Source organism: Meles meles, chromosome 9 (genome assembly GCF_922984935.1).
Source record: "Meles meles chromosome 9, mMelMel3.1 paternal haplotype, whole genome shotgun sequence".
Lineage (NCBI taxonomy): Eukaryota > Metazoa > Chordata > Mammalia > Carnivora > Mustelidae > Meles > Meles meles.
Window position 1 is genome coordinate 17,239,697 of NC_060074.1, and position 27,324 is coordinate 17,267,020.

The following is a 27,324-nucleotide window of genomic DNA, read 5'->3' on the forward strand; positions in this document are numbered from 1 at the left end:
AGTAAGTTTGTGATTTACCCACCTTGACAAATTCTCTGTCTTGGATCTTCACATCCCTGTGTGTCTGCTCTTTATTTATGATGATGGCTGCCTATTCTTGAATGGCAATGCTATTGTAATAAATCTCCATAAAAAGCCAATTCTCAGTTCAAGTTACTGCAGGCTGAATAGGAGGAAGACAGTATCAAAACACACATTAGTTGTCTTTCGGAACCTCTGTGACAGTCTTGGCTCAGAACTTCTTCCATTTTGATTGGATTGCAGCTCAATCTAATGTCAACTTACCATAATTCTTTTATGTGGAAGGCTATTATCCTATTATAGTATCCAAGGAGGGTTGGTGAGAGATGAATGAAGAATTTTCTTCATTTCAGACTCTTCATCCCATATGATTTGTCTTTCTTTCTTTGGTTTAAAGGCACAAAGGAAACGTTCTCCTTCCTACCATTAACACTCCTTCTATGTAGACTTGAGATTTACACGAAAATATATAATTTCTTTAGGAGTTTTGTGTAAGGATAAAAATGGTTTCAATTTTACCATTTTATTTATTTTAAGTCAAAATTTTCCTCTACTTAACTCTTTCCGCCTTATTTGCTGCCTAGTTATTGGAGCCAACATAGCACCAGAGGTGACTGGCATGGGATGATAGCTTGCTGTTGTGCAAAAGGATTTGCAAGTTTCTAGTCAAATATCTCTATACTTTCTTATTTAAAAGGGGGAGCGGGGAGAGGGAGAGAAGGAGGAGGAGAAGGAAGAGAAGAGTCAGAAGAGGAGGAGAAGGAACAAGAAGTTTTCACAAGTTGCAAACTTTGATACCAAATACAAGGGGGAGACTTCTAGTTTCTGGTTCTGCATGTAAAGAGCTTGGAAGTCATAACTTCATCCTAACAAGTAAAAAGGTAAAAAGACTAAAAAAATCAACAGTTCTGGGCACCTGGGTGGCTCAGTGGGTTAAAACATCTGCCTTCGGCTCGGATCATGATCTCAGGGTCCTGGGATTGAGCCCCGCATCGGGCTCTCTGCTCAGTAGGGAACCTGCTCCCCCCCCCCGCCCCGCCTGCCTCTCCGCCTACTTGTGATCTCTGTCTGTCAAATAAATAAATAAAAATCTTTTTAAAAATATCAACATTTCTTCTTAGCTCTGCAAGAGAGGTGAGGACACAGGGCAAACCACTGCCCCCAAGGATTGGAGAGACACAGACAAATACAAAAAGTCTTGGCTTATAGGAACAGAGACTCAAGAAAAACCACTGCAAGGCCCAGTGCTGGGGTAGGAAAAACCTGACCTGTAATTAAGGAATTGCTGGAGGCTCAGTGGGGACAACTCTGAGAGTTATATTCTCCAGGTGGACCCACTCATAGGAAGGCCCACAGCATTGTGAGATTTGCGTCCAGGAGCTCAACCAAATCCCCATAGCAAATAAGGAAGGGGGATGCCCTTGTGTCTCCAGCAGTGAGAGAAGGAAAGGGGCCATCCTGAAATACACCGGAGTACTCTGTTCTTGTTAACAAACCATACCCTCAGAGGAAACTACTTAACAAAGCCTACCCTGCTGAGGGTATTGTCAGAGCCTAACTGACCTGAGGAAAGGGAAATGGCCAATTCCAAACAGGTTCTAGCTTTCCATATTGGAGAAGGGAAATACTCAACTTCAGGCCACCCTGGCCCTGTTTCACCAAGCCAGAAGCATAGGCTCGCTAAAAAACTGAGACCTTATCACAAGACCATAGAATGCTCCCTCTCCCACACCTCACCACCACGTTTCTTGTACTCTGGGTGTCATGTCTAGTTAGCAAGAAGAAACTACAAGGCATACTAAAAGGCAAAAACCAGAAAACAAAACAAAACAGAAATCATAATTTGGAGAGATAGAACAAGCAGAACCAGACCAGGCAGGGATGTTAGAATTATCCGACTGGCAATTTAAAACAATTATGATTCATATGCTAAGCGCTCTAGTGAATAAAGCAGATAGCATAGAAGCACAGATGGGAAATATAAGCAGAGAGAGGGAAATCCTAAGAACCAAATATATACTCACAGTTATAAGGATGTACCCTTCATCTATTTTAATTTCTGGTAACAGCCTGTATTATAAAGTTCTTGAACCTTTCTTCCATGAAGCCAACAGAAGTGAGCTTCCACATCAACATGCCCACTTTCATCCTTCGGTCTCAAAAAGAAAATCTCACACTGGTGTCTCAGGAGCCACATTCTTAACCGCAGTTAACCAGAAGACCTACATGACTATCAGGTGCCCTGTGGAGTCCAGCCCAAGATGCTAATAGAGAAATCATGGGTCTCAAAGAGCCAGTGGTGATATCTGAATGAGTCATTGCATCTTGGAAAATCACAGATGTCACTGGTCAAGACGTAAATGTCTATTCCTACTAATTAATTTCTTTATAAACCATAATTATATTTGTGGTACAGATTTGGGTTTACATCTTAGTGTTTTCATGAAGAAGCTATAAAAAGAAAAGGATTCACAATCAGCACAAGAATATAACCAGATTTAGATTTGGTGGCTGACTGTCATGCTATATATACTGAATAAACCACTGCTCCAGTGTTCTGAATAATAATACCACAACCATCAGAAACAGTATATTTTCTTCTCCAAATTTCTGACACGTAAGAAAGGCAGCAATCATTGCAAGCTTCTGGTACCTCGTTGTATTGGCATTGAATTTAACTTCTCTCTGTGGCTTTCTCTTTTCCTAACATAGGTAGAGCTGCTGAGAGAGAGCTCTGTGTTTAAGGCAAAAGCTCAGGTACTGGGTTATCCTTGGGTTTTTTGCTTTTTGTTGACTTGGGTTTTTAGGATCTGTTTGTACTATGACCCCTAGTCATGACAAATGGTGGGCAAATAAATGAGGGAATGGTGGGCAAAATACATAGAATTCTTAGTCTTCATCACATGGAAAATAGTTAAGACACTTCTTTTCTTTTCCTTTTCTCTGCTCTTCTCTCTTTTCCCAGTTTCCCATTTCTCGAAATGCTTGGCAAAGAGCAACAGACCCCCCCCCCCAAGAAGTGAGATGAAAATGGGAGTGGATTTAAGATACAGAAAGCAAAGGCCACAGGCTCCTTACAGGCAGGGTCCTGCCTTGGCACCACTATCATCAGCCCTGCATAGTACCTGGCATAGAGTCATTCAGCTAAATTTAAAGGTGGAAGGGGGAGGCAAAACATAAGAAAGAATTTACAACTTAGGGGGAAAAATTCCAGACATTTCACTGTGAAGATGTCAGAAAGGACAGTTCTTTTTCAACCATACTGAATTTAAGAGGAAATTTTATTAAATTATTAAATAAATGTATTAAATTTTGTAGGTTTTCTAATTGAGGCATGAGAATTCTTTCATTGAAAGCAAATTCTTTTTCAGTAATTTGTATTTTTGTCATTAAGAGAAAGTTTTCTACAAACAGTGGTACATAAAGCCATAGAGTAATTGCAATTGAGACGCCATGGCCCGTTTTTCCATGTTTCAGTTCTGAATGTTTTATTTATCCCAGAAAATTCTTTTCAAAACTCAAATTTCTCATTTTCATTACCTGCCTGGACCTTGACTTTATTTTAATACATTCAGCAATTTTTATCAGACATGAGTTATTGGAGTTTTTCCAGACAAGCCATGAATTTTTCAAGTGTGGGGTTTTCTTTCTGTCTTCTGTGGAGTTGTGGGATGTTTGGTTTAAGAGTTGGTAAGGAAAAAGGAGCAGTTGAACAAAGTAAAAGAGCCACCCGTATCCTTGATTCTGAGGGTGGTTTGTTGTGTCCATTTATAAAGCCTCGTAGAACTGAACACTTGAAATGGTCACATTTCTTGTATGTAAATTATATCTCAGTAAATTTGAGGGGGACAAGAAGTGAAAAGAGAGGCCCATTTTTTTTCTGGGCTTTACTCCCAAGTCATGGCAGTAGAGATCGTCCCCTGCCGTGGCCCCTGCTGGTCCCTGGCAAACTCCAACTCTCAGAGACCCCTGGCATGCTTGACTTCACCATACTTTCTAAGGCACAGGAGAGGACTCAAGCTAGTCTGGCTTGAGTTTCCACATTCCCAGGCAGTTCAGTAGTCTGTTTGCCACTTAAATGAACGCTGTGAATCTTATAACCCTATTCATAAAATCAGTATGACATAGGATGAGATGAAAATCTCACCAGGCTCTCCAGACCTCCTTTCCCAAAGCAACTGAAGATCCAGTCCTCTCTCCCATGGTGTATGTGAACAGAGAACATGGACAGAGATGGGTAAATAACAAAGGCTGCATGTTTCTTTGCCTGGAAGAAGCGGGGTAGAAGGGATCGAGACAATGGGGAAGTCATTTTGATTCCTCCCTTTTTATTTACCCCGTGGGTCTGAGCAGGCAGGAATTTTCCTGGCATGTGTTAGATTTATACAACTAATTGCTAATTATTTGCACACTCATTTTTGTTGCCTACTGAATAATTGGTAGAGGACGAGAGTAGGGGATTATTCACTCTCTCAGAAATAGACTAACTTAATTGCACATGGAGTTATGACCGTTTATCATAGACACAGGCATCAAAGTCTAGAGGAAGTTTGTCCAGGACCAAAAATCCATCAGGCAACCTCCCCTACTACATGGTTCTTCTCTTTCCCCACCTAACACCTTCTTTATTGGAGTTTAACGAGGGAATTATTCTAGACCTTTTGCTTTTCACCTTCTCCACCCTGGAGATGTTGGGAACTGTGCCAAGCTGAGGCAACATGAGCTACAAGGAAGCTTTTCCCTCCCCAGGTGGTTTCTAAAGTGAATGGCCATCTGCCCTTTCAAAGTATGTTATCCTGTAGAACGTGTGTTTATACCATCAGGTGCACTCCTCCACACACAAACAATAGGTTAAGCATTATTGGCCATTGGTCTCCCTCTAGATTAAGTATTCAGATACTCCTCTCTATACAACATGGGAAAAAAATCTACTAGCAAATATAACCAAAAAGTACAAGAGTAGACTTATCTTCAGCTACAGCTACCTGGAAACTCAGACTGCCATCAGGAGCTGGTATCCTTCTCCCCATCTCTTGACTCTGCTTTCTTCTGCATTAGCTCCATATCCAGGCAAACTCACCCACTGTGGGGTCCAGACAGCTGCCCAAAGCATCGAGCTTATCTTCCTATCTTCTCAGCCACTCTGGTAAGAAAGGGAATCTCACATTTCAACATATCCAAAGGAAGTCCTAGAATTGTCCCAGGTGGCTGAGATCAGATTATGTACTTAATGATAGATGATCGCTGTAGCCAGAGGGTGGAATGTTCTACTGGGCAGGCCTCAGTTACATGCTACCTCGGGAGTCATGGGTAGAGTCGCTCCACCTGAACCACATGGACTGGGAGCAGGCACGGAACAATTCGCAGAAGAAGAGAATACTATCACCAGGATAAGATGGAATAGATTCAAAGTAGGAAAAACCAGCAACTTCCTTCTGTCCCAACTGTGATGACAAAGGAGAAGGAAATGTGGCATCAAGGATGAAAGAGAAAAGTGGAAGCTCTTGTTACACACTCATAAAAGGAAGAATGAGTGCTAAACCCCAAAAAGTTATCCATCAGACCAATGCACCAAACCATTTTCTACTTCTGGATCTTCTTGTCATCTAACCCACAGGCTTCAGGAATTCTTCCTCAAGTAAATACAATCCAGTATTTCATCCATCTAAATAATCTGATATTAAAGAAAAGGACAGGAGAGATGGAGGATATTATGTCTCTTTCAAGACCACGCTTGATGGTCTTTTGGCTGCTGCCCAACTTCCTTTGGCTTTGGGTGCATGTGTCTATAATTCACTTTGTGGCTTGCCCATGTGCTTATGGTGATCCTTCTCAAAGACGTGAACAGCCCCCAATCCAAGTCCTCCAGTGACTTTCCAAAGGTGGCATCAGTGTGGACACACTAATAAGTAATGATTAGACATAGGAGTAAAACCAAGACTACACAGAAAAGAACAACTGTTTAGAGAGTATATGTTTCCGTGTATTTTGTATCTTCTTTTAACGAACATAGCCCATAAGTTTTGGGAAAGTGGTGATAACTTGCCTCATTTCCATCTGGAGAAAGCAGATTTTTAGAGAGAAAAAGGCCTCTAGACATATTTGAGTATTTGGAAGACTGAGAAAAGCATGTAAGACGTGGAATCAGGAACAGGCAATAAAAACTTGGAGAAGAGCGAAGAATAACAATGATAATAATAGCCAACCTTTACCGATCACTTACCACGCGCAAGTATAGTGCCAAATGCTTTCCAGTGCATTTTCTCCCATCCATGTACTAACCAGGCCCGACCCTGCTTAGCTTCCGAGATCAGACGAGATCGGGCGCGTTCAGGGTGGTATGGCCGTGGACTCCAGTGCATTTTCTATCTTAGCTCCCCTGACTAGCCCGTGAGGCAGGTAACACTTACTATTGCAACTTCATACATGAATAAACTGGGACTGTCTTACAGAGGATAAGCAACCGTCCTAACATCGCATGTCCTCTAAGGGAAAGGCCAGAGCTCTAAGCACGTTAAGTCCCCGGCTGTCGCATCTCTGGATGCTCATAGTGGGATCTGTGTCGATGGTCGGGGCTCCCCAGCTCAAAGTTAGCTGAGACCTGAACACAGACATCCCTGGAGATAGAGGAGATCAGGAGAGACCCCAGCAGAAGATAAGGCAGGAGGGCTGGTGATGGCAGCCAGAAGATACCTAGAAGTCTATCCAGTTTGGACAAAAATTCAAGATCCCAACAAGCAGAAAGGAGCACACCTGAAATATGGTAAAAGACCGAAGACAAAGGCTCTACTGGCATTAGGAAGGCGGCAGCAAATGAAGACACCCAGCCTGGACGTTAAGATTCAGGGCTGGGACCTCATTCCCTGAAGGGTTTTAATGGGCAGGGCACAGCCTCAGGCCTGGAGACAGTGAAGGGGGTAAGACTAATACCTACAGCTGAACAGGGCTTTTGTCAGTCACACCATGCTTTCCAATGCCTCTCATGATTGATCTTCCCCCAACCACCCTGAGGGCTTGGCATTATAATCCCCACTTTTGAGCAAAGAAAATGAACGTTGGCATTTCCCACTCAAAGCCAGTGGCAGAGTCAGAACTCGAACCCAGGGGTTTTGACTCCAAGAGCAGTGCTCTTGTTGACCAGAGAGAGGCTGAGCCCACCAAGCGCAACAGAAACCCATTTGCGAAAGCTGGTGTCTAGACGAGTGTTTGGTCACTAGGCAACAAGCAAGGTGCCAGCTGCAGAGAAAGATACAGGCTGAAATTCAAAGGGGCATGGGTTGTTGTTGTTTTTTTTTCTCTCAGTTTAAAAAAAAGAGGACCCTTTTTCCACCCCAGGAATCATCAGAGAATCTCGTGTACTAAATATCACAGTGAGGGCTTATCACGTGCCAGGCACTGGGAAGTCAACAATGAACCCAATAATAGTATTTACCACCACGAAGCTCACAGTCTACTGGGGGACAAATAAGAAAACAGGTCATCAGTTATAGTGGCTAGCAATTCATAGAAGCAGAACTTTCCCTAAGCAAGCATAAAGTCTACACTATATTCAAGATTTTCCGTGACCTTACGTAATCTTACCATATACATTTAAATCAACCATGACTTAATTTTCTAGCATTATTGACGCTGCTCAAGAAGTTTACAAGGTGGGGGGTGCCTGGGTGGCTCAGTGGGTTAAACCCTCTGCCTTCAGCTCAGGTCATGATCCCAGGGTCCTGGGATCGAACCCCGCATCGGGCTTTCTGCTCCGTGGGGAGCCTGCTTCCCTTCCTCTCTCTCTGCCTGCCTCTCTGCCTACTTGTGACCTCTGTCCGTCAAATAAATGAATAAAATCTTTAAAAAAAAAAAAGTAGAAGAAGAAGTTTACAAGGGGGACATCTGATTCAGACATAAGGGGTCAGGAAGAAATGATGGTTGGGGACAGGTCAGAAAAACAAGAGCACTTTCTTGGCCTCTGAGTGTTTTCTGCCCAGCACCTGCAGTTTTCCAGCTACCTCCTGTCATCAAAGAGGATCATCCTCTCTCCCAGTCCCCATCTCTCTGTCGCTCATGCCCAGCTCTTCTTCCAGACTCCTCTAATGCAACGGCTCATCAGAAGCCTGTGCTACAGCTGGGATCCCAAGGCACTTCCTCAGCATGGAGCTCAGGAGACAGCCCTGAGCTGTCTTTCATCTGTTTCTTTGTCCCCTCAGCTGGTTGGTTAAGATCCCAGACGAGAGACACTGGGGCTCAGACCTTTCTGTAGGTGCTGGATGTTTGGGAGGTTCGAACATAGAGCACAGTCACCAATCAACTTGGAAGACGGCCCTCTGGGCTAGGTTAACCTTACGAGTTTTGTCTGTCCAGATTCAGAATTACACAGGAACGATAAGAGGATTATTTTTTAAGTAAGCATTTGGCTTCTAAACGCAATTCTGAGTGTCTATCCCTGACAAATGAAATTTTCCCCTGAAGCTATTTCTATGAGAAATAGTACCCGGAGAGGAACGAATGGATTTAAATTTAGTTATTTTCCACCATCTTGATTTTCCAGGGTTTTATTTTTTTAATGATGGTGATGAAGGTAAGTAACAATTTACTCCATTTGTTCTTGTTGTAGTTGTGACGATGATACTTTACTTTACACGTCTACCGAGTGCGTGCCACACTTACTTACAAGTGACTGCAAAATTGCTCAAATCCAGCAGGTATTTTTCTGTTTCTGGTTTTACCAAATTGTAGTTCACTAAACCTCACTTAACTGAATCAACCAAGTAGCGAATCCCCCAGTGAGATGTTAGGGCGGGCTAAGTAGGTTGTAAATAAAACAATTAAAGGGCTAGTTTACACCTCATCAACTCGCTTAACCACCTGATAACAGTTAACTACAGACTTTCCTCATAAAATGCGCAGAGCAAGGAAGTAAGTTAGAGTCCAGTTTTTCTCAGAAAGGGGACACACCTCCTCTTTCTTTACCTGAGGTCTGGTGTTCCTCTGCCAGGGGTTTGCCCAGGCTGGCCTTGCGGGCCAGGACGATATCTGCATAATGCTTCTTGTGGAGAGTGCAAAATCTGATCCAGAAATCCCATTAAAAGCAAGCTTCCCTTCATACCTGTAACCTTTGAGACACCAGCGTCACCGAAGATCTTAGATTCTTTTCAGCCCAACTTTCGTCCAGTTTGCTTCCACTCCTATCATTGCACTCTCTCCTGGGAGAAGAAAAGCACATATTGCTTTACGGATGGAGAAACCAAGGCACAGATAAGCGAAGAGGTCCAGCCAGGGTCACAAGCAGAGGTCAGGCTGAAACGCAGCACGGTGACCTCGGGTCAGTTTGGACTGGAGCCTGTGTGGTTTCCTGGAAGGGTCCTGAAATTGTAACCGCGGGTGCGTCACCGGGAGGGCACCTCTCCGTTTTACAGAGTTGAAGATAAAGTCTAGGAAAGTAAAATGACTTGTCTGAAGCCCCCTGGGATCTGACCCAGTCTTTGCAGTCCCAACCCCGGGTGGGTTTTCCACGCTGCGGCTCTCCCCTGCACAGACTCTTGATGGAGAACTTGATGTTCACGATCTACAGGTGGACCACGTATGGTAATAGACATGTCCGTGTACTTTCCACGACAGTTGTGTTCTTTAAAGTGGGGAATTTGGATAACATACACCTGTCGGGTGGAGGCTGTGACCCGGATGGGTGAAGCAGAAATGGGGGAGCGGGAGGGGCTGCAGCCAGAACAGCTAGAGGGGCAGGTGGGAGCCTTCAAGGAGAAAAAAGGCTGCAGGAGGAGAGCCTGAGGGGGCTCAGCCCAACCTCCGGGGCTGGCTCCAGCTGAGTATCGTCTTTAAGGAAGGCAAGGCCTGAGTTTAAAGAAAAACAGGGAAGCTGAATTTTTATGTGAAAGCCCTCAATGTTCCAATGTCAGCAACTAGCTGAATTTTTTTTTTATTTTTTTATTTTTTTTTAAATATTTTATTTATTTGACAGAGAGAGATCACAACTAGGCAGAGAGGCAGACAGAGAAAGAGGAGGAAGCAGGCTCCCTGCAGAGCAGAGAGCCCGATGCGGGGCTCGATCCCAGGACCCTGGGATCATGACCTGAGCCGAAGGCAGAGGCTTAACCCGCTGAGCCACCCAGGCGCCCCTGAATTTTTTTTTAAATGTGAGCCCGCCTCCATATATATATGTATATATACATATATATGCTGTATAAGAACATTGAACATACATAATGAATATATGAATATATGTGGTATGTGTGTATATATATATCATTATTTATATGTTCATATATATATTCATTGTGATGACTTATAAGTTGCAGTGTCTGTTGGAGCATTTCCTACACCAATGCGTATTAATGTGGAGTGGGACAGAGAGGGTCCGTTCGCACTCCGTCATAAATTGTAGATCTGCTTACAAATTTATTTACTTGCTCATTCTAGGTCTTTGGGCATTTACCTTAAGCTCCCTATAGAAGATGTAGTTTTCTTTCTTGTAAAAATGATTGAGTGTGACTTCAAGCTCAACAAGTATTGAGGATGTCGGTGTAATTGGTCTGTTTGTTCTTACTCAGTTTCTGCAAGGAGAGGAAAGGCAGCCCTACTCTCCCCATTTTACGGACAAGGTCACTGAGGTTCCGGAGAAGTCCAGGCACCTGAATCGTATTTCTGTGAGGGGCCTTTCCCAGTCCAAGTCCAATCTCTGTCTCAGAGTCCCCCGCTCTCCCCACCACCCTGAGGTGCATCCTGGGAGCACCTCCCACCCCCACAGCAAAAGAGATCTGTTTGGAAAAGGCCAGCAAGTCTGAAGGCTTGAGGTCCACAACAGCAAAGGATCCCGTCTTTCCCGAAGCTTGGAAACAAGCTGGTGCAGGGCAAATGGTAAATAACATTTTATTTGGTAATGGCTCTTTAGTCTTAAATCACTTCGGCATTTACTTTTAATTAATTTCTTTAAATTAGACGACTCAAACATGTAAATATTTGCTTTTCTATGATAAGCTTTTATTTAAATTATTAAAGCTTCAGCTTCGTGACCGATTTTAAGCGACGAGGTTGACGCCACGCTGACAATAAGAGGCGTGTGCCAAAACAGGGGGGACTGACTTCGTCTGGCACGTGCCCCGGCACCCGATACAGCCGAGAGCGAGGCAGTGCTCAGAGAAATGGAAGCGGGGTGAAATTACGGTTTTCTTCGGATGGCTCAAGGACTAAATCAATAAATCAGGGAGTTAGAGAACAAATGTAGGTTGAAATAACATCTGAAGGAGCTCACTCACAATAAAAGCTTGTCTTGCTCTGTCTTTTTTAAAAGCACTCATCAGTGGCTCTGGACCCACATATTAGTTCGCTAAAAGGAGCGGGGGCGGGGGTATGGGGGGGGCTTGTGGAAGGGCTCAGGACAGTCACTGTACAAGAACACTGGAGACACAGAAAGAAGAAGAAGATGATGAGGAGGAGGATGAAGACAGAGTCATGATGAGAGCCAAGTCATTTCACAGCCCCAATCAGTGTGAGCTGTGATGAGCCTTGATTTGCTAGCTGCCCAATTTTACCAGCATCAAAGGCAAGCGCAGAACCCAGCGAAGCTGGGCTGACAGCTGGGCTCTAGGACTGCAGGAAGAGAAATAACAAAGAATGCTCGGATTTCAATAAAAGGAGATTTGAAAGGAAAAGGCTTGTAATGACAGTAATAACCAGTCTTTCCCAGCCATGTAATGATCAGTCCGAGGATGAAGAGACCAAGGCCAGCCGGGCGAGCTCAGCGCTAGCCATCGACACCTGAGTCTCTTAATAACTTTCATTATTTGTTGCAAATCATTTCGACAATACAGTTCAGCGACCTTTGTGCTGTAAATCCATTTCATCTGCAAAAATGAAAGCTGAATAGAATGTGATATTCTAGAAAACCTGTCACGCTGGTGTCATCTCCAAAACTCTTGGCCACATAATGAGCGGCGCTCCAGACGGGCTGAATGAATGGGGGCCCGGGGCCGAGCCGCCTGCGTGCTCACCAGGCCCAGCCTAGGGCTCTGGCACCTGCTTAGCACAGAGCAGGAGAGGGAGGCCCAGAATTACCCTCCGCAGTTTGGCGAAAATTGTCATGAGGCTCTTGAGTATCCACATCAGAACTGCTACTGAGAGGCCAAAAGCGCTTCCATTTATCACTCGGTGGAAACTGGGGAATGGGCCCATAGTCTTGGCGCTGGGCGTCAGGGAGATGGTGAGGCTATGAATTTCCAAAATGTACCCAAGTATGACTATGGCTGAATCCATTACCAAAATCCAGTCTCCTCCAGAGTGGAGCTCTGGGCCCAGGCTGTAGCTGCTTGGGTGTGCCCTCTCCAGTGGAGGGTGGGACCGAGAAGCTCATGTTGCTGTTGAGAGCAGGATGAGGAAAGCCCTTTTCATAGGAAGCCTGTATGGAGAGGAAATCAAGGCAGGGTGAGAGGGCCTGAGCTCCTGTCCTTCCTGCCCAAAAGCAAACCCAGCTCTCCTCATCTTTATATTGGTCCCTGGCCCATCCATAAGTACTAATTCTAACATGCTCATTTCTTAGGGCAGAAAGTGAACCCAGAGTTTTATGAAATATGTTATATACACCTCACTTAGTCTTATAAATCTGAGAGGAAAGATGACTTGATATTAAGGGGGGGGGAACTTACAGCAGATCTTGTATTCAGGTTCAAGAAAAAAAATTCTTCCCCGCTGTCAGAATTTAAATCTTGAGAGTATCCCATCCAAAACATGTAAATGATCCCACAGTCCCCGAAACAAAACTGATCTCGCCTGTCTTTGCAAGCCGTGCAGTGTTTTCGTTTGAGAGTCAGTACGAAGTGCTCAGAATTGCTTCCAAGTTGGTGGCAACCGGTTTGATGGTCGCAAAATCCAACTGCCTCTTGGATTCATGTGCACCTGGCTCGACGAAGGGTAACGGTTCTCTGGCGAAGCTGACCCGCGTCTCCCTCTGCCTGCCTGTCTGCTTGTCCTAATGTACTATTGCTCGTCCACCTGAGAGGGGATCGGAGCTTAGAGTAAGGCTGAGCCTTGAGAACGGACAGCCAAGAATACTTACGAGAGCATTCTCCAGAACCCAGTGTCTGGCTGGAGAGGGCAGGACAGGGAGGAGCCTCCATTTCTGGCAGAGCTGACTGTGTAGGTTGTCATTCTCCGAAGGGACCACTGGAGGGGCAGCAGAGGTGGGGGGAGGTCATTCTTTACTTTTGTACCTGTGAGGTTTGAGGCGTCTAGGGAGCCTCCAAGGGGAGTCGTGCCACCCATCCCACAGGTAATTCACATCACTCCCCTGCTCCAAACCCTACTGAATGCAAATCGCACTCCCCATCCCCGCCAACACCGCCTCTGGCATTATGGTCCTCCATGACCAGGCTCCAGACTCCTCTCCACGCTCAACCCCTTCTTACTCACCCACTGTCCCCCAGGCAGTGTCAGCGGAAGGTCTGTGATTACTCTCACCGGCCTCCCCGGGCACACTGTGGGCAGCGAGACGCAAGAGAGGTTAGAGGCTGCGCAGTCTAGCTTAGTGGTTAAGCATGCAGCCTCTGGACCAGCCTGCCTGGCCTTGAATCTGGGCCCTGCTGCTTCCTGTGTGACCTTGGTCAGGTTGCTTCACCTCTCTGTTCTTTAGTTGCCTCATCTGCGCACCAGGGATAATAATCGTACGTACCTTGTAGAGCTGTTGAAAGGAACAAACACGGAGAAAATGCTTGGGATGGAACCGGACCTGTTGGAGGCCTTCAGGAAAGGCCTTCAGTGGCTTCAGCTCTCCGTGATTCTAAATCAAGCTTCGGAGGCTTATTCCTGAGCTCCTCAAGGATGGAGGAGCACCGTCCTCAGCACCTCTGTTTCCCCTTCGGAGTTGCAGGGGAAGAGAATTGCAGTAGCAGGGTTCCCTGGGGTCTCAACGAAATGATACAGAAAGAAGCCCTTACACACACATACACACACACACACACACACACACACAGAACATGGACTCTTCACTGTGGTCCTTGCCCTTAGTGAAGAGGGATTCAGATGACCTAAGACTGCTGGTGTTTATACCCCAACTCTCCCTCTTGCCCGGGCTTTAGAAGTCAATGGCAGAGAAACAAGGGCAGGTGAAGGCGTGGCAGTGATACGAATATCTGACCAGCTGCAGGTAAGATACAGGAATATCTTATCCAAAAATCTCATGTGTGATCTGAAAATAGATACAATCTAAATTGATCAAGAAAAAGCCACCCTCGTGAACAGTGTGTTTTTTCCCCAGAATGTCCTTTCTCCAGGCAGTGACTATGGACAGGAAGCTGGATGTTGCTTCTCCTAAGGGGCGGGCGAAATTGTCTTTAGAATTCCGGACCCTACACTCTTGAACCTGTTGGCCCTCCAAGTCTGACCTTGAAATCACGCCTTCGTCTCTTGCATGACAATCGGATGAAATCCTCAGTGTTTGGATAATGAAATTCAGAGGCTACTGTTACAATAGAAAGAGAGAGATGATTTGAGTGGCCTAACAAGTTAGGACGATCTGTTCCTTTGGTTGCCGTTGTCTTTAGATAAAGCCTCTCCCATGGTTAAGAAGACCATGGGGTAATTCATGCAGCCGTTGCTCAGATGGGTTTCATGACTTCTTTGTGGCCACTCACAACAGCCTGGCTTTCCACGGGCTTCCTTCTCCACGTCTGCTTTCGTGCAGCTCTTTGTGATGGTCCTAGGCACCCACTAGCAAGTCACACCCCCTCATAACGGAAATTATTTGGGTGGGACCATTTTTAGGGAATACTTTCTGCCATCTGATGGGGTCGGATGAAACACTCTTAGAGACCCTTTTCCAGATAACATCTGCTACAGGGTTGTATCAGATCCCATCTTCATGGCACAGTTGGGATATAACTAAACTCTTGTGTTTACGGTCATTGTTGAAAAAGACACAAAAAAGGCCTTAAATGTGGGCAATCGACGTTACTGTCTTAAGCCGTTTTAGACATGTCTTCTCGGCCCTTGAGTCGTTATCGTTCCACCTCCATTTTCTTCGCAAACATTTCCTCGGTGTTGACCAGGGCCAAAAGCCTCTCCCCATCCTTCTCTTCCCACTCGGGTTCTCAACAAAGAGTAGGAACCCGCTCCTCATAACACAATGGGAAACGTGAGTGATGAAAAGGAGATTTTTTTTTTCTTCTTTCCAAAATCCTTTCTCTAACGCCGGCCATCAAATGATCGTTATATTTTATGATTCTGTGAAATGTGCCGAAATCAGAGCTACGTAATACACATGGCAGAGGGCTCTGCTAATCCTGGGCGACCGCCTTCATGCCGGAATGAAGGGCGAAGGGCTGGTAAGTAGAAACCTGACACAGAAGGAATTCCAAACACAGACTAAAAGCTTCTCCGGCTACATCACACAGGCAACTCCAGCGCCCACGACACTGTTCCTTTGTGCTGATCTCCTTTTAGCTTTGCCATATTTGCAGAAGAACTGTAGCACAAAGCATCAACATCAGCTCAGCTGCTGGGTAATGCGTGGGAGGCATGCCTGACAGGACGATGGCTTCGCCAGGTGTCGACTTTCTGCCAAGAGGCACGAGTCCCTCTTGGAGCGCCCTGAGTTTCCCATCATGTTACTTCCTCCCATCTGAACCCCAGATTTGGGCACCGCCGGTTCTTACCAGAAAAGGAAATCCACAAAGGATGCCTGGGAAAAGTTAAGAAATTGTCTTTGGGCTCGTGGCTAATAGCACGCAGGGTATTTTACAGAAATTAAGGGGAACAAGATTCTGCCTTTTGGAAGCTTCTCTCTGAGTGAGGAATCCCATGCTTGTGCCGAAGGTGGATGTACTCGCCTCTTCTCGTAAATTCTTTATGACTTTCACACGTTTTACTGCATACCTTATTTTTATGCCTGCTGAATGTATCCCTTCTCGAAGCAGACTCTCTTCCAGGTCCTAAATGTGTCTCAAGCTCAGTTGTTTCTCCCTGCTGTTCTTCAATCTCACCGGCCATTCCTTCCCCTAAAAGGAGCTCGTTGGATGAGAGACAGTGATGGTTCTTAAGCTCAGCGTGGAGACACGTAGGTGAATTATGATCAGCTCTCTATTGCAAGGATTTGTTACTGATACTTGAACTGAAGGTTGCAAATAATTTATTTTGATAAATTACAACAGACTTGAGTTTTCTCCCTCAGTAATATTGCTCCCACTCCCTTGAATCGCCTTGTTCTTTCTTGAGTGGGAGGGCGTTCCCACAGGTGGTAGGGAAGTTTGCATAATCCTAGCTTCTGCCTCTCTGAGGCTCCAGCGGCTTATATGAGAGCCATCCATCATGTGTATTCCGGTAAAGAAAAAGCTGGGAAGTGCTGTGACAGAGGGGAACTGGACATCACCTCTACCTCTTATCCGTGGTCATCAATCCTCAAGTCCGGGTGCTTGAAACCGTGATGATTGCCCCTGGATGTCACCTTTGATAGTCTCTCCCTAAGGCCTTCATTTGTGATCCTGTGAATTGTATTTTTAATTGGATACATTACAGTGTTCCTAGATCATTGTGTTTATGACAGAAACAAAGAAAATTTCTTTGCGGGATGATAATAAACACAGTCCTCAACTGATTCTTGAATGAATACACTTAACCTGTACTACTTAGTCATGTTGACCTCACTGGTAAGTCAAGGCAATGAAATGTGAGCCCAAGATTTGCTAAGCACCTGCGATGCTTCAAGTATTGTAGAAGACAACAGACGATACTTCTGTTCTTAGCAAACAAGACAAATACAATAACCTATGCCCTGATAAGGTTTACAGCTGTTCCTTGTTAGACCCAATCCAACCCTTTTTTTCAGCCCACCATCTTGTTTTCCTTCCCCCTTTCCTTCTTTAAAAATTAGGGACCATGTAATATACACGTAACGTAGAACATGATGACTGTAGCTAACACGGCCATATGATATATAGGAAAGCTGTTAAGAGTGTAAATCTTAAGTGCTCTTATCACAAGGAGAATTTTTTCCCCTTTATTCTTCTTTCTTTTCTTTTCATCATGAGAAGATGGATGTTAGCTGGAACTATGGTAATCATTTCGTAATTGCTGTAAATCAAACTATCACGCTGCACAACTTAAACTTATAACGTGATGTATGTCAATTATTTCTCAATCAAAAAGGGAAGAAGAAATAGAGACCAGTCTTACCTCGACCTTTGCCAGTCTCTGGCTCTCAATGAGAGTCTGCTACTTCCTTTTCTTTTTTTATCCACCGACCTATTTCCACCCCTTCCACACTTCTGACCGTCTTTTATTGTGCATGTTTATGGGGTTTTCTCTTCACTTTAAACCCTCATTAACAAATTCAACACACATTTGTGGAGCACCTAGGGTGTGCAGAGCCATGTGCTGAGCTTTGAGGGCGAACGCTGCATATATAAGACTCAGTTCTTTCAAGATGTTTGTGTTTTAGCTAGTACATAACTGGTCTTTCGCCCACGTGAAGTGAGAATGACCTACTGGGATGAATGCAGAAAAAACAGATTTTCTTTGTAATCCAGGAGGGAAGGAGGAGAGAGCAGGGGCCGATAGGAGTATTCAGGATTGTTCATGGCCCATCTTCTATTCCAGTAAGTATAACCGCCTCATTCCCAGCTAAAAGGTTTTGCCAGTGACTCAGTCTTTCCAACACTGAGCCCTTTCCCCATACAGGATTGCCTTAGCAAATGTAGGCATATGCCTTGCATCCTTCCATAGAGTAAAGACTTGGTATGTGGGGCTGGCTCTCTGACCCGCTTAGCATCTGGTTTTCAGACCCTTTTCTGTTTAATGAAAACCAGTGACATACTAGGCTGGCAAAAAGAGGAAAATCTCATGTAAAGAAAGTGATTGTTATTGTTTCTTCACATATCAACACCATACAGCCTTGTCACATTTCAGCTTAAAGGTTAGCATTCATTATTGCCTGTGTCCTCATCTAAGTGATTGGAAACAGTGTAACTGAGATAGTTCCTATGAGTTTTCCAAGCAAAAGCTGAAGCCTTTGGCCTCCAGAATCAAGAATAAATAGGAAGAATAAAATCAAGAATAAAATGGGAAGGGGTGCCTGGCTCAGTGGGTTGGGTGGAAACTCTGCCTTCCTCTCAGGTCATGGTCTCAGGGTCCTGGAATTGAGCCCCGCATTGGGCTCTCTGCTCGGCGGGGAGCCTGCTTCCCCCTCTCCCTCTGTCTGCCTCTCTGTCTACTTGTTCTCTCTCTCTCTCTGTCAAGTAAATAAATAAATAAAATATTTTAAAAAATAAAATAAAACAGGAAAAAAGTAAACAATGAAAAATGTGAAAAAATAACCAAAATTTTAGGAGTGTAGATATTTTCTTTTTTTTATTATTTTTAAAGATTTTACTTATTTATTTGACAGAGAACGATCACAAGTAGGCAGTGAGGCAGGCAGAGAGAGAGGAGGAAGCAGGCTCCCCACTGAGGAGAGAGCCCGATGCGGGACTCTATCCTAGGACCTGGAGATCATGACCTGAGCCGAAGGCAGAGGCTTTAACCCACTGAGCCACCCAGGCGCCCCAGAAGTATAGATATTTTCATGATCGCTTCCTCAAAGAGGTATGTTATAAAGAAAGCAAAAGCAAACTCGTTCCTTCTTCCTTAGGTAAATACGGTTCCTGAGTAAGATTCTTCAATTGAAAAGTTTTGGGTTTTTTTTAGGAAAATCAGTAACACATTCAAATAAAACTCATGAGGTCACCTGCAGAATGAGGGGTTTGGAAGTACTGAGACATTTGCCGTTCGGGTCCTTGTTTTCATCGTAGTCTCTGGAGGAAGCTGCCCCGGGATTTCTGTAGTCTCTGGAGGAAGCTGCCCCGGGATTTCTCAAAGTTGGCCGGTAACCGGAAACATGCAACATCGGTCACTTCCATAAGCATTTCTTGGGCCCCAGAAAGGACTGGTTTTCTTGCTTTCCTACAAACACTAAATTTCACCCAAATATACGAAAGGGAAACTCAAGATCAACAAAGCTAAATTTTCAGCTCCTTATTCTTCTTTCTTTTTCCTATCAAGTTAATGAGAAGGGCTTTTTTTTTTTTCCTGTTTAGAAATCATTCTTTTGTGTGTGTGCCAGGGGTCTCTGTGTGTGCACATACACACACACAATATTCACCTGCCCTTAGAAGTCACTCTGGCAAAAATCTGTAGGAAATGCTGGATTTTGAGGAAAAACTTATTCTAAACAATAGCAGCACCCCCCCCCCAATCAAAGAAGGAAAATTCTGCCATCACTCTTTGAACCTTAACAGTGTTTTCATAGGCCAGCTCATTGTTTTTCTTCTCTATGAAAAATTAAAAACAATAACTGTTTTGATGAGTTCTCCGGGAAAAGACAGTTTCCATGATTTCATTTCTTGACAAAGAACAGCTACCTCACTTGGTTTCTGCCGCATGTAAGCAAACTCCCAGCTGTAAAACCTCCCATCTGAGGAGGGATATGGTCCACAAAACCCTCAGAGTTCTTCCCAACTGCTCAGGGGAAGAAGCCCGGGTGCCCCTTGCTGGGAGAGGTGAAGGAGTCTCAGGGGTGAGGTGTGGGAGAAGAGATAACAACTGACTGCCCCTCCCCACCCCACCCCTGTGTGGTCACAGTGACATTCAGGATGGATTCTGCCCTGTCACCACTTGGTCTGGGTTGTCTCTTCAAAACTAAAAAAAAATAAAAAATAAAAAAAAAGCACAGGTGTGCCTGTCTTTTATAATGTTCTGTTTTAAAGGAGAGAAATCTCCGTGGAGAGCCCAGGACCCTAAAAGTCCAAGGCCTGGAATTCCTCCTTTTTCTCTTTCCATTTTAAACAGGAAACATTCCCGCTAAGAGGGTCCGGAGGGAGTGTTGGTTGTATGTTCATTTTAAGGCAGATAATGTTTGTGTGTCGCAAATGTCTGTGATTTATCCCAAGGGCTTAAAATGAGTGCAGAAAACCACATGGTTCACTTCATGCAGAGAAATAGCTTCCGTGGGTTTCGAGAGAAAGCACGGGTTTAGAATATTTTTTTTAAGTGTTTCGGAAATCTCTAACATGAACCGAAAGGAAATAGACATGGGGGGCGGGGAGGAGGGGAGCTTAACATATTTCAGGACAAAAGAGATAATGAACGCTGGAAGTTTTCTAAATCAAAAATAAAATTCAAAAGGAAAGGGAAGATGTAACCCCGATCCTTTATTTCCCAGGGCTGGAGTGACAGATTTTGCGTGTGTGCTCCATTTGTCATGGGCAATTTAAAAGAGAGCAAAGCAAACTGCACTGAATAATAGCAGTTGATGTTATAATAAGTTGTACACAAACAATTTAATTTTTTTAATCTGAAAACTCCAGCTAAATTACCCCAAGCTCGAGGATCTTTCATTATTATACATAGCCCAATTACGACATCAAAAAGTAGAAAGAGAGCGCTATCGTTCAGCCTCCTGACCGTGCTCACATGCTACTTTCCATAGGCACCCGAGCTTGGAGCCTGTCAAACCTTCACTGATTTGGAGGAACTTACAGAGCCGTTTTAATATCAAACTCTGCAGATTACAGGGTGATTTTGACCCTCATTGACGGTGCTTGATTAACCACAGACACCGTATTCTTAGAGGTCTGTCATTGCTTTCGAGTGCTCTCCCAATTTGGATTCTGACATTGAAGAGCTTTTCATTAATTATTATTGTTGCTTTTTTTTTTCCTTTTAAAAATTATAGAAGGGAGACTAGTAGAAAGTGGGAAGGATCGGGTGATGATCGCGGCGAATATGAACACAGAAGGTTTATGGGATTTTAAAGAGCTGCAAACAGAACTCATCTGTTTAACCCCAGGCTAGACAAGATGCAGTCATCTGTACACGGTTTAGAGAAGGACTGCTTCTGTTTCAGCAAACAGGTCAGAGGATGCTTGTTGTCTTTGTAGAGACATCCAGACAGGGTCGGTCACTTGCTGTGAGCGTTTCTTCTGGCCCGGGACCGTTCCGTGTGGCTGCTTGTTACCCAGTGCTGGCTTGGCTCTTCCCACTCTGCCCCTGGCCTGCTGATGCTTCTTGGCGTGGTGGTAGAATTGCTTTACCTCGAGGTTCTAGGTGGCTAATTCCCACCTCTGGGTTAGGACTTTCTCTAGGGACTGTAGAGAGGGGAGGACACATGGGGAATGTGAGAGACGCTAACCAGAGTCAGACCATGGCTCATGTCAACAGCGCCCCACAGACCAAGCAGGGAACGGTATAAGCCTGAATAACCCATACACATCTACCGCCATGTCTGTGACCTGCTTCATGGGAGGGAAGCATCAAGGAGGGGGTCAAACCATCCCAGCTTTGGAGGAGCCGAAGTCGGCCTTGTTTAGTTAGAAAACCAGTATGGCCACTGCACGGAAGGCCAACACATGGCGCTCTAAGCCAGGTAGACGTAGATTTCTCTCTTGGGCACCAATCTGAGTATCAGCCGTCCTGGCTGACATGTGGCTCCATAGTGTCAAGGGACTTGGGCCCTTGCCCTCTTGTCATTGGACCTTCCTCAGCAGGAGGCTTCCTCCGTGTAGTTTAAAATGGCGGCTCCCATGGCCAACAGGAAGGAGAGTGAGGAAGAAGAAAATTCAACCTCTTCTTTTTCAGGGCGCACCTCACTTCGGTTCACACCCCACGGGCCAGGCCTAGCCTGTGACCACACCAAACTACACGGGAGGCTGAGGAATGGGATCTTCAGCTGGGACTTGCCTAGTAGCTGCTGACGTGTGTCTGTTCTTCTCTTTCCAGGGGAGGACCAGCCGATCCCGTAGACTATCTGACAGCAACACCTCGAGCGCTCTACAAGGAAAGGGAGCTTCCATATTACCCGGGGGTTCATCCTGTGCGTCCTCCCAAAGGGAGCTACCCCCGCCCCCCAGATCTGAGGGTCGCAGACCTCCGGTATCCTCAGTATTACCCTCCCCCGCCAGCCCCCCAGCATAAAGGACCCTTCCGGCAAGATGTTCCACCTTCCCCCCCTCAGCACCACAGAGTGCCAGCCAACCCGGAAATGGGTAGACCAGGGCCCCGAGGGGGCAGCCCAGAGCAGTATCCCTACCGAGCCCAGGATCCCAGGCAGAAGAGCCCCATGACTGCAGCCGTGTAGCTGAACGCCGCCAAGCTCAGCCCGGCCCAGAGAGGGACACGTGTGACATCACCTTTGCTCTTCCTAGACTTTCAGGACTTCCTCCTGTTCAGACTTCTCCATGGGATGGATGAGTTTCTCTCACCGAGGTTGCAACACTTGACTGCTGGCCAGAGGCACAGAGGAGGGGACAGGAGGGCGGGGGATCCCGAGGAAGAGGGAGGATGGGGGTCTTACAGTTACTGCCTGAGAGTCGAAGGACGTTTAGGATCGTTCAGTTCAGTGAGAGCGGCAGTTAAACAAGCAAATAACAATGGAGACGTTGCACACGGGGCCTTTCTGGTGCACACGAGCCCCATGAAATTGGCCACGCGGAGGCAGTCTCTGAGGCTCGGGCTCTGCCCCCTTAGGAAAGCTGTTAAGTCTGAAGAGTGGCTGCAAATACAGGCATCTTAAATGAGTAGGGTTTTTTTTTTTTCATTGGGAAAACAAAACAATAGCAAACATGACTCGTGATTTCCTTGAAATGTTTATACCCAGAGGAAGGCTGCATCTCCCTACTTGCAGAATTTATCAGGCTCCTGGTACCACTCATTTGGCAGAATTACTTTATGTTTTCTTGCTTTTTATATTAGAAGAAAATAAGATATGAATGCAGTAGTAATGTCCTGGGAGACCGTGCAAAGCCAGTCAGGGCTTCCAGTGGGAATATATTCTGTGGACCAGGTTAAAGAGGGCCCCAAATCCCGTGGTCTTCACTGTCCTTCTCCGCAAGTCCCAGGCACAACACCACTGAGAGATCGGGTTTCAGAATCATCCCCAAATCTCCTGCCTGTAATTGTCGTAACCCTGGGCCTCTACTTTCAGGCTCCCACTTGAGGGCTAAAATGTACTTGGGAAAAAGAGATCCTGCTGGTTAGGCTACACAGGAAGCAACGCTCTGGAGACGCCAATTCATTGCACAATCAGTGTCCCATAGTGCCATCTGCACCGGGGACAGGGAGGGGCTGACTATGGCCTTTGGGGTTGATAACCAGGAGGTGGAAGGTGGCAGCGACTGACCTTGTGCGTGCGCGCGTGCACACGTGTGTGTGTGTGTGTGTGTGTGTGTGTTTGTGTGTGAAGGCATGTGATGACCGGTATGGAGGACGTACGATAAAAATGCTTTCTGGAAAGTTTGATGGGGAAGGAAATAAAAGGGGAAAAAAAGTCAGAAGGGAAAGGAAAAGAGGCGTGAAACCAGACCATTATTTATCTGCTGTATTTCAGTCACAAACATCACGGCAACACCAAGGCCAGCATCTCCAAATGGAAGGTCTCACAGCTTAGAAAAGCCGACACCCCCTCCCTCCAAAACCCATCGTGTTTCCTTTGAGCTTTGCAGTGATTTTCTACTTATTCCAGCAGGACTTCTAAAACTTCCAACCTGACCCAAATGAGCACACAACAAAAGACTGAGGACCAGCAAAACAGCAAGCTGGAATCATTCGGGGACGCTTAGACTTTAAGCCTTTGCCGCTCCTTCTCCATTCCCTCCGAACGGAACAAAACAAAAAGTCTTGAGTTCAATGTAGACATATTGTGGCTGAGATTAGAATACCCCTGACTGACAGGGTTTAATAAATTAGAGTATTATGGAATACACAGAGTATCCAACCCAGTTTAGTCTTTTCTCTTTTTTTTTAATTTAAAATAGAGTTGCATTACCAGGAATGAAGCAACCGCTGGTTTTAGACCTAAATGGTTGTTATTTACTGGACTTTAAGAGGTATCATTTTCTAAACTGCAATTTACTTATAGTGGTCTTAAAACAGACTGTCAAGCGGGGTTTGGCCATCTGCCATCTCTCGTAAGAGAGCACCTTATATTGTTTGCAGTTTGCGCAAGGAGGCCGAGGGCCTTGTGCCCTGCTTCCCCAGAGGTGGAGTGCAGGGGAGCTATGGGACTTCTCCACGTGCTAAATGACAGTTTCCCCTCAAACTAAATAAACTCTCCAGAAGAAAATGATGAAGTGAGGGAAAGGTAACGTGTTGGGGAGCATTAAAAATCATCTCTTCGATCTGCTGCATAGTTTAACCAAATTTCTCCAGGCTATTGGACATAGTCAAGCCAGAGTCTCCTTCTGGATTAAGTCCAAGTCCACACGAGGGGCAGCCAGAGGCAGTGCAAGAAAGGGAGATATTCTGCGCATGTTGGAGCAGGGGCTGTTGTAGGAAGAATGCCCATGTTTTCACCATGTGGTCACCTTGGGAGCCCAGTACCTCCAACTTCCAGGCTCTGGGCAAGCCGCTCGAAGCATGATTTTGTGTTGTATACAAAGTCAATAGAACACTTGTTAATCCTAGGGGGCAGCCAGGGATGAGAAGGTACCATTTAAGTGAATAAAAAGTAGATTATAACCATCTTCTTTTCTTGCTTGACGTATATAACGCATGCCCTATTTGACCCTGCCCAAAAGAAGCTACCTTATGTGCGACAGAGGCTGTGTCAAGCCATGCCACGATTGAGAGCAGGTCGAATGTAAGCTTTATAAATGCCTGTGTCCCAGCCTTCCTCTGTCACCACCCAGAAGTTGCAGAACTCTCGCCCAGTCTCTAGGAGAACAGGTTGTTTAGAATATTTAGAAGACCAGGCTGGAATCAGTGGCAGGAAGTAGTTCACCGTTAATTTATAGCCTTGGAAAGACTCAATCAGGTGTTTGCTTGTCGCTCAGAATATAACAACCCCAGGAACAGAGTGACACAGTGAACGGCAAGCCCAACAACACGCACCCACTGGCTCCTGATCTGACCGCTGGGTCATCGAGGCCTTGAAATGATGTTTTGGTCTGGAGTCCCTAGATATTTAAAGGAGCTCTGTTTTATACCTTTCTGCAGGAAGAGAGATAGGAAAGGGAGCAGACCATTGAAAACTTGGAGGTGCAGGAGAATTCAGTCCTCTGCCAGGGAGGAAAACTCAGCATCTTGTTAACCCCATGCGCCATTGGACTGTGGCAATATCGCTCTTGGTAGAAAATTGCTTCCCCACGATATTACATCAGTGGATGAAAGGCAATCTCAAAGACAGGCGCATCTTCTTAAATCATAATTGAGTAACAAACAAAAATTGGAAAATAAAATTACCGCAAAGTTCATTATTCTTAGATTTGTAGGTCAACACGCATCGACCCCACAGGACAGCATGGAGCAAAGATCTTACAATCATGGGCGTGGTGAGACCCACAGATCTGCTGTCACCCCAAGGAGCAAACTGTGTCTGCTGCCCGATAAAGGATGTGTGCGACGTCCTTGTAGCTTTGCTTGTGCCCCCAACTAAATAAAATTAAAACACGGTTCATTATTTCCTTTAGAGACTCCTGGACTTGTTGAACTGCCTTCATAAGGAAATGCACCTGACAAGGTGCGTAGAGTCTAATATGCATAAGGACCCAGCCTTTAAAGATTATTTGTTCCCGTAACCTATAACCCCAGCATTTGCTTTCTTTGGAGAAACATCTCAGCCTTTCAGGGGGATAGAGAGATCTGCAGAGTTTGGATAAGAAAGTCTATAAAATTCCCATAGGCATGAAACTCTGAAATCCGCAATGAACCACCTTCAAATTGGTGCTAAATTGGGTAGACACCCTACTGCTTTCTGAGTCCAGGAGCAACAAAAAGTCCAGATTTCATGCAATTAGGTGGGAGGGAGTTGGATCCAGAAACAGCCACAGAAGTATTTCTCTGCACTCCCAGTTTGCACGGACTTAGTGGGAAACGATGCCACAATGAGACCAGAAAGGAGAGTCTCCATAAGGCATCCCTACAAAGTCACCTCTCTGAAAAAAAAAAAAAAAAAAGGTAGAATAAAAGGTAGATATCTAAAATAAGCCTAGAATCTGATATGCAGCTACTACTTCTAAGGGAAACTCTCTTCTCCCTCATGTCCTTAAATAGTAATAGAATCACACAGCGCCCGACTTTTAAAGATGGGCTTAACTCACCAGCCTGGAGTGCCGAGTGAACTAACCCCAAAGACTGTCTCCTGACTTGGCTCTGGGAGAGTGTTCTCTTCCCTAGATGTGGACTGCCGTGCTGTTTACTACTGGAACATAAAAACAAGCCCTACTGTTTATACAGTCACTTCTTCTAGTGTTTTCCTGTGCTTTTATGACACCAAGTCTGTTCATAAGTTCTGAAGATAAATTATGTGAAATCGTATTTTGGCATACGGGGGCGGAGAATGAATTTCTTACAGACTTTTTAGGATGATCCCATTTGTGCCACAGAAAACATTTTGGATGTTGTTATATATGAATATATAAATTTTTCTCATTTTATTTTGCATTAAAATAAAGCTTTATTCAGTCAGTAAGACACCAGAGTGTTGGTTTTCATTCCCCACCTGTTTGTTTTAGGATGGGATGAACAAATAGGTTGGTCTGGTTCTGATCACCCTTGAACAGCAACGTCATGGGACAGAGGATATGAGGAGAAAGCCTCTATCACATGCCAGTCTCCCAAAAAACACACTCAAGTTGGAGATGAGCATGCAGGCTGTTTGTTTGAGAGGGCACTTGGGCTCAGTACCCATGGAAGGCAGAGCAAGAAAGCAGGGCGGGTATTGGCTACCCTTGAGGAGAAGGTGGGACCCAGGACTGGGCAGTTCTCTTCCAGTAAGGCAATCCCCAAAGGGGGCTGACAGCTGGGGACAATCTTTGAGAGGTATTCGCGGAGGTTGGGAAAATTGTCCTTCTTTCTTTCTTCTTTCTTTCTTTCTTTCTTTCTTTCTTTCTTTCTTTCTTTCTTTTTTAAGATTTATTTATTATTTGAGGTAGGGGAGGGGTAGAGAATCCCAAGCAGACTCTCCACTAAGCACAGAGTCCGACCCGGGGGTCGATCCCAGAACCCTGAGATCATGACCTGAGCCGAAATTAAGAGACAGATGCTTAATCGACTGAGCGTCCTGGGCCCCCCAAATTGTCCTTCATTCTTAAAGTGCGATGTGGGCATTTCATCACAGCATCCAACCCCTCCTTCTCATGCTGGCAACGTTCTCACCTTGCCTATGGAATCATGATTCTGAGTGGGTTCTCCTTGCGACCATCACTGTGTCCCGAGCTTCTTTATTTGCTTGTCCTCAGACCTCCCTGGACTCTTGGGCAAGTTCATTCACAGCCAAGATTTCAGCTACCATTTCCAGAGAGATTTGCTCATCATCTCCAGCTCAGAGCTATCTCCCAGGCATGT

General features: G+C 45.3%; 1 protein-coding gene across 2 annotated transcripts in view; it reads left to right on the forward strand.

The window, feature by feature from the left end:
* Positions 1 to 26,449, forward strand: part of PARD3B (par-3 family cell polarity regulator beta) — a 1,055,741-nt gene extending 1,029,292 nt beyond the window's left edge. For both annotated transcript variants that reach the window (XM_046019094.1, XM_046019095.1), the window contains one exon: positions 21,763 to 26,449. In XM_046019094.1, the coding sequence (XP_045875050.1) occupies positions 21,763 to 22,120 (358 nt within the window). In that variant the 3' untranslated portion in view covers positions 22,121 to 26,449. The remainder of the gene's footprint in view (positions 1 to 21,762) is intronic.
* The last annotated feature ends 875 nt before the right edge of the window (positions 26,450 to 27,324 follow it).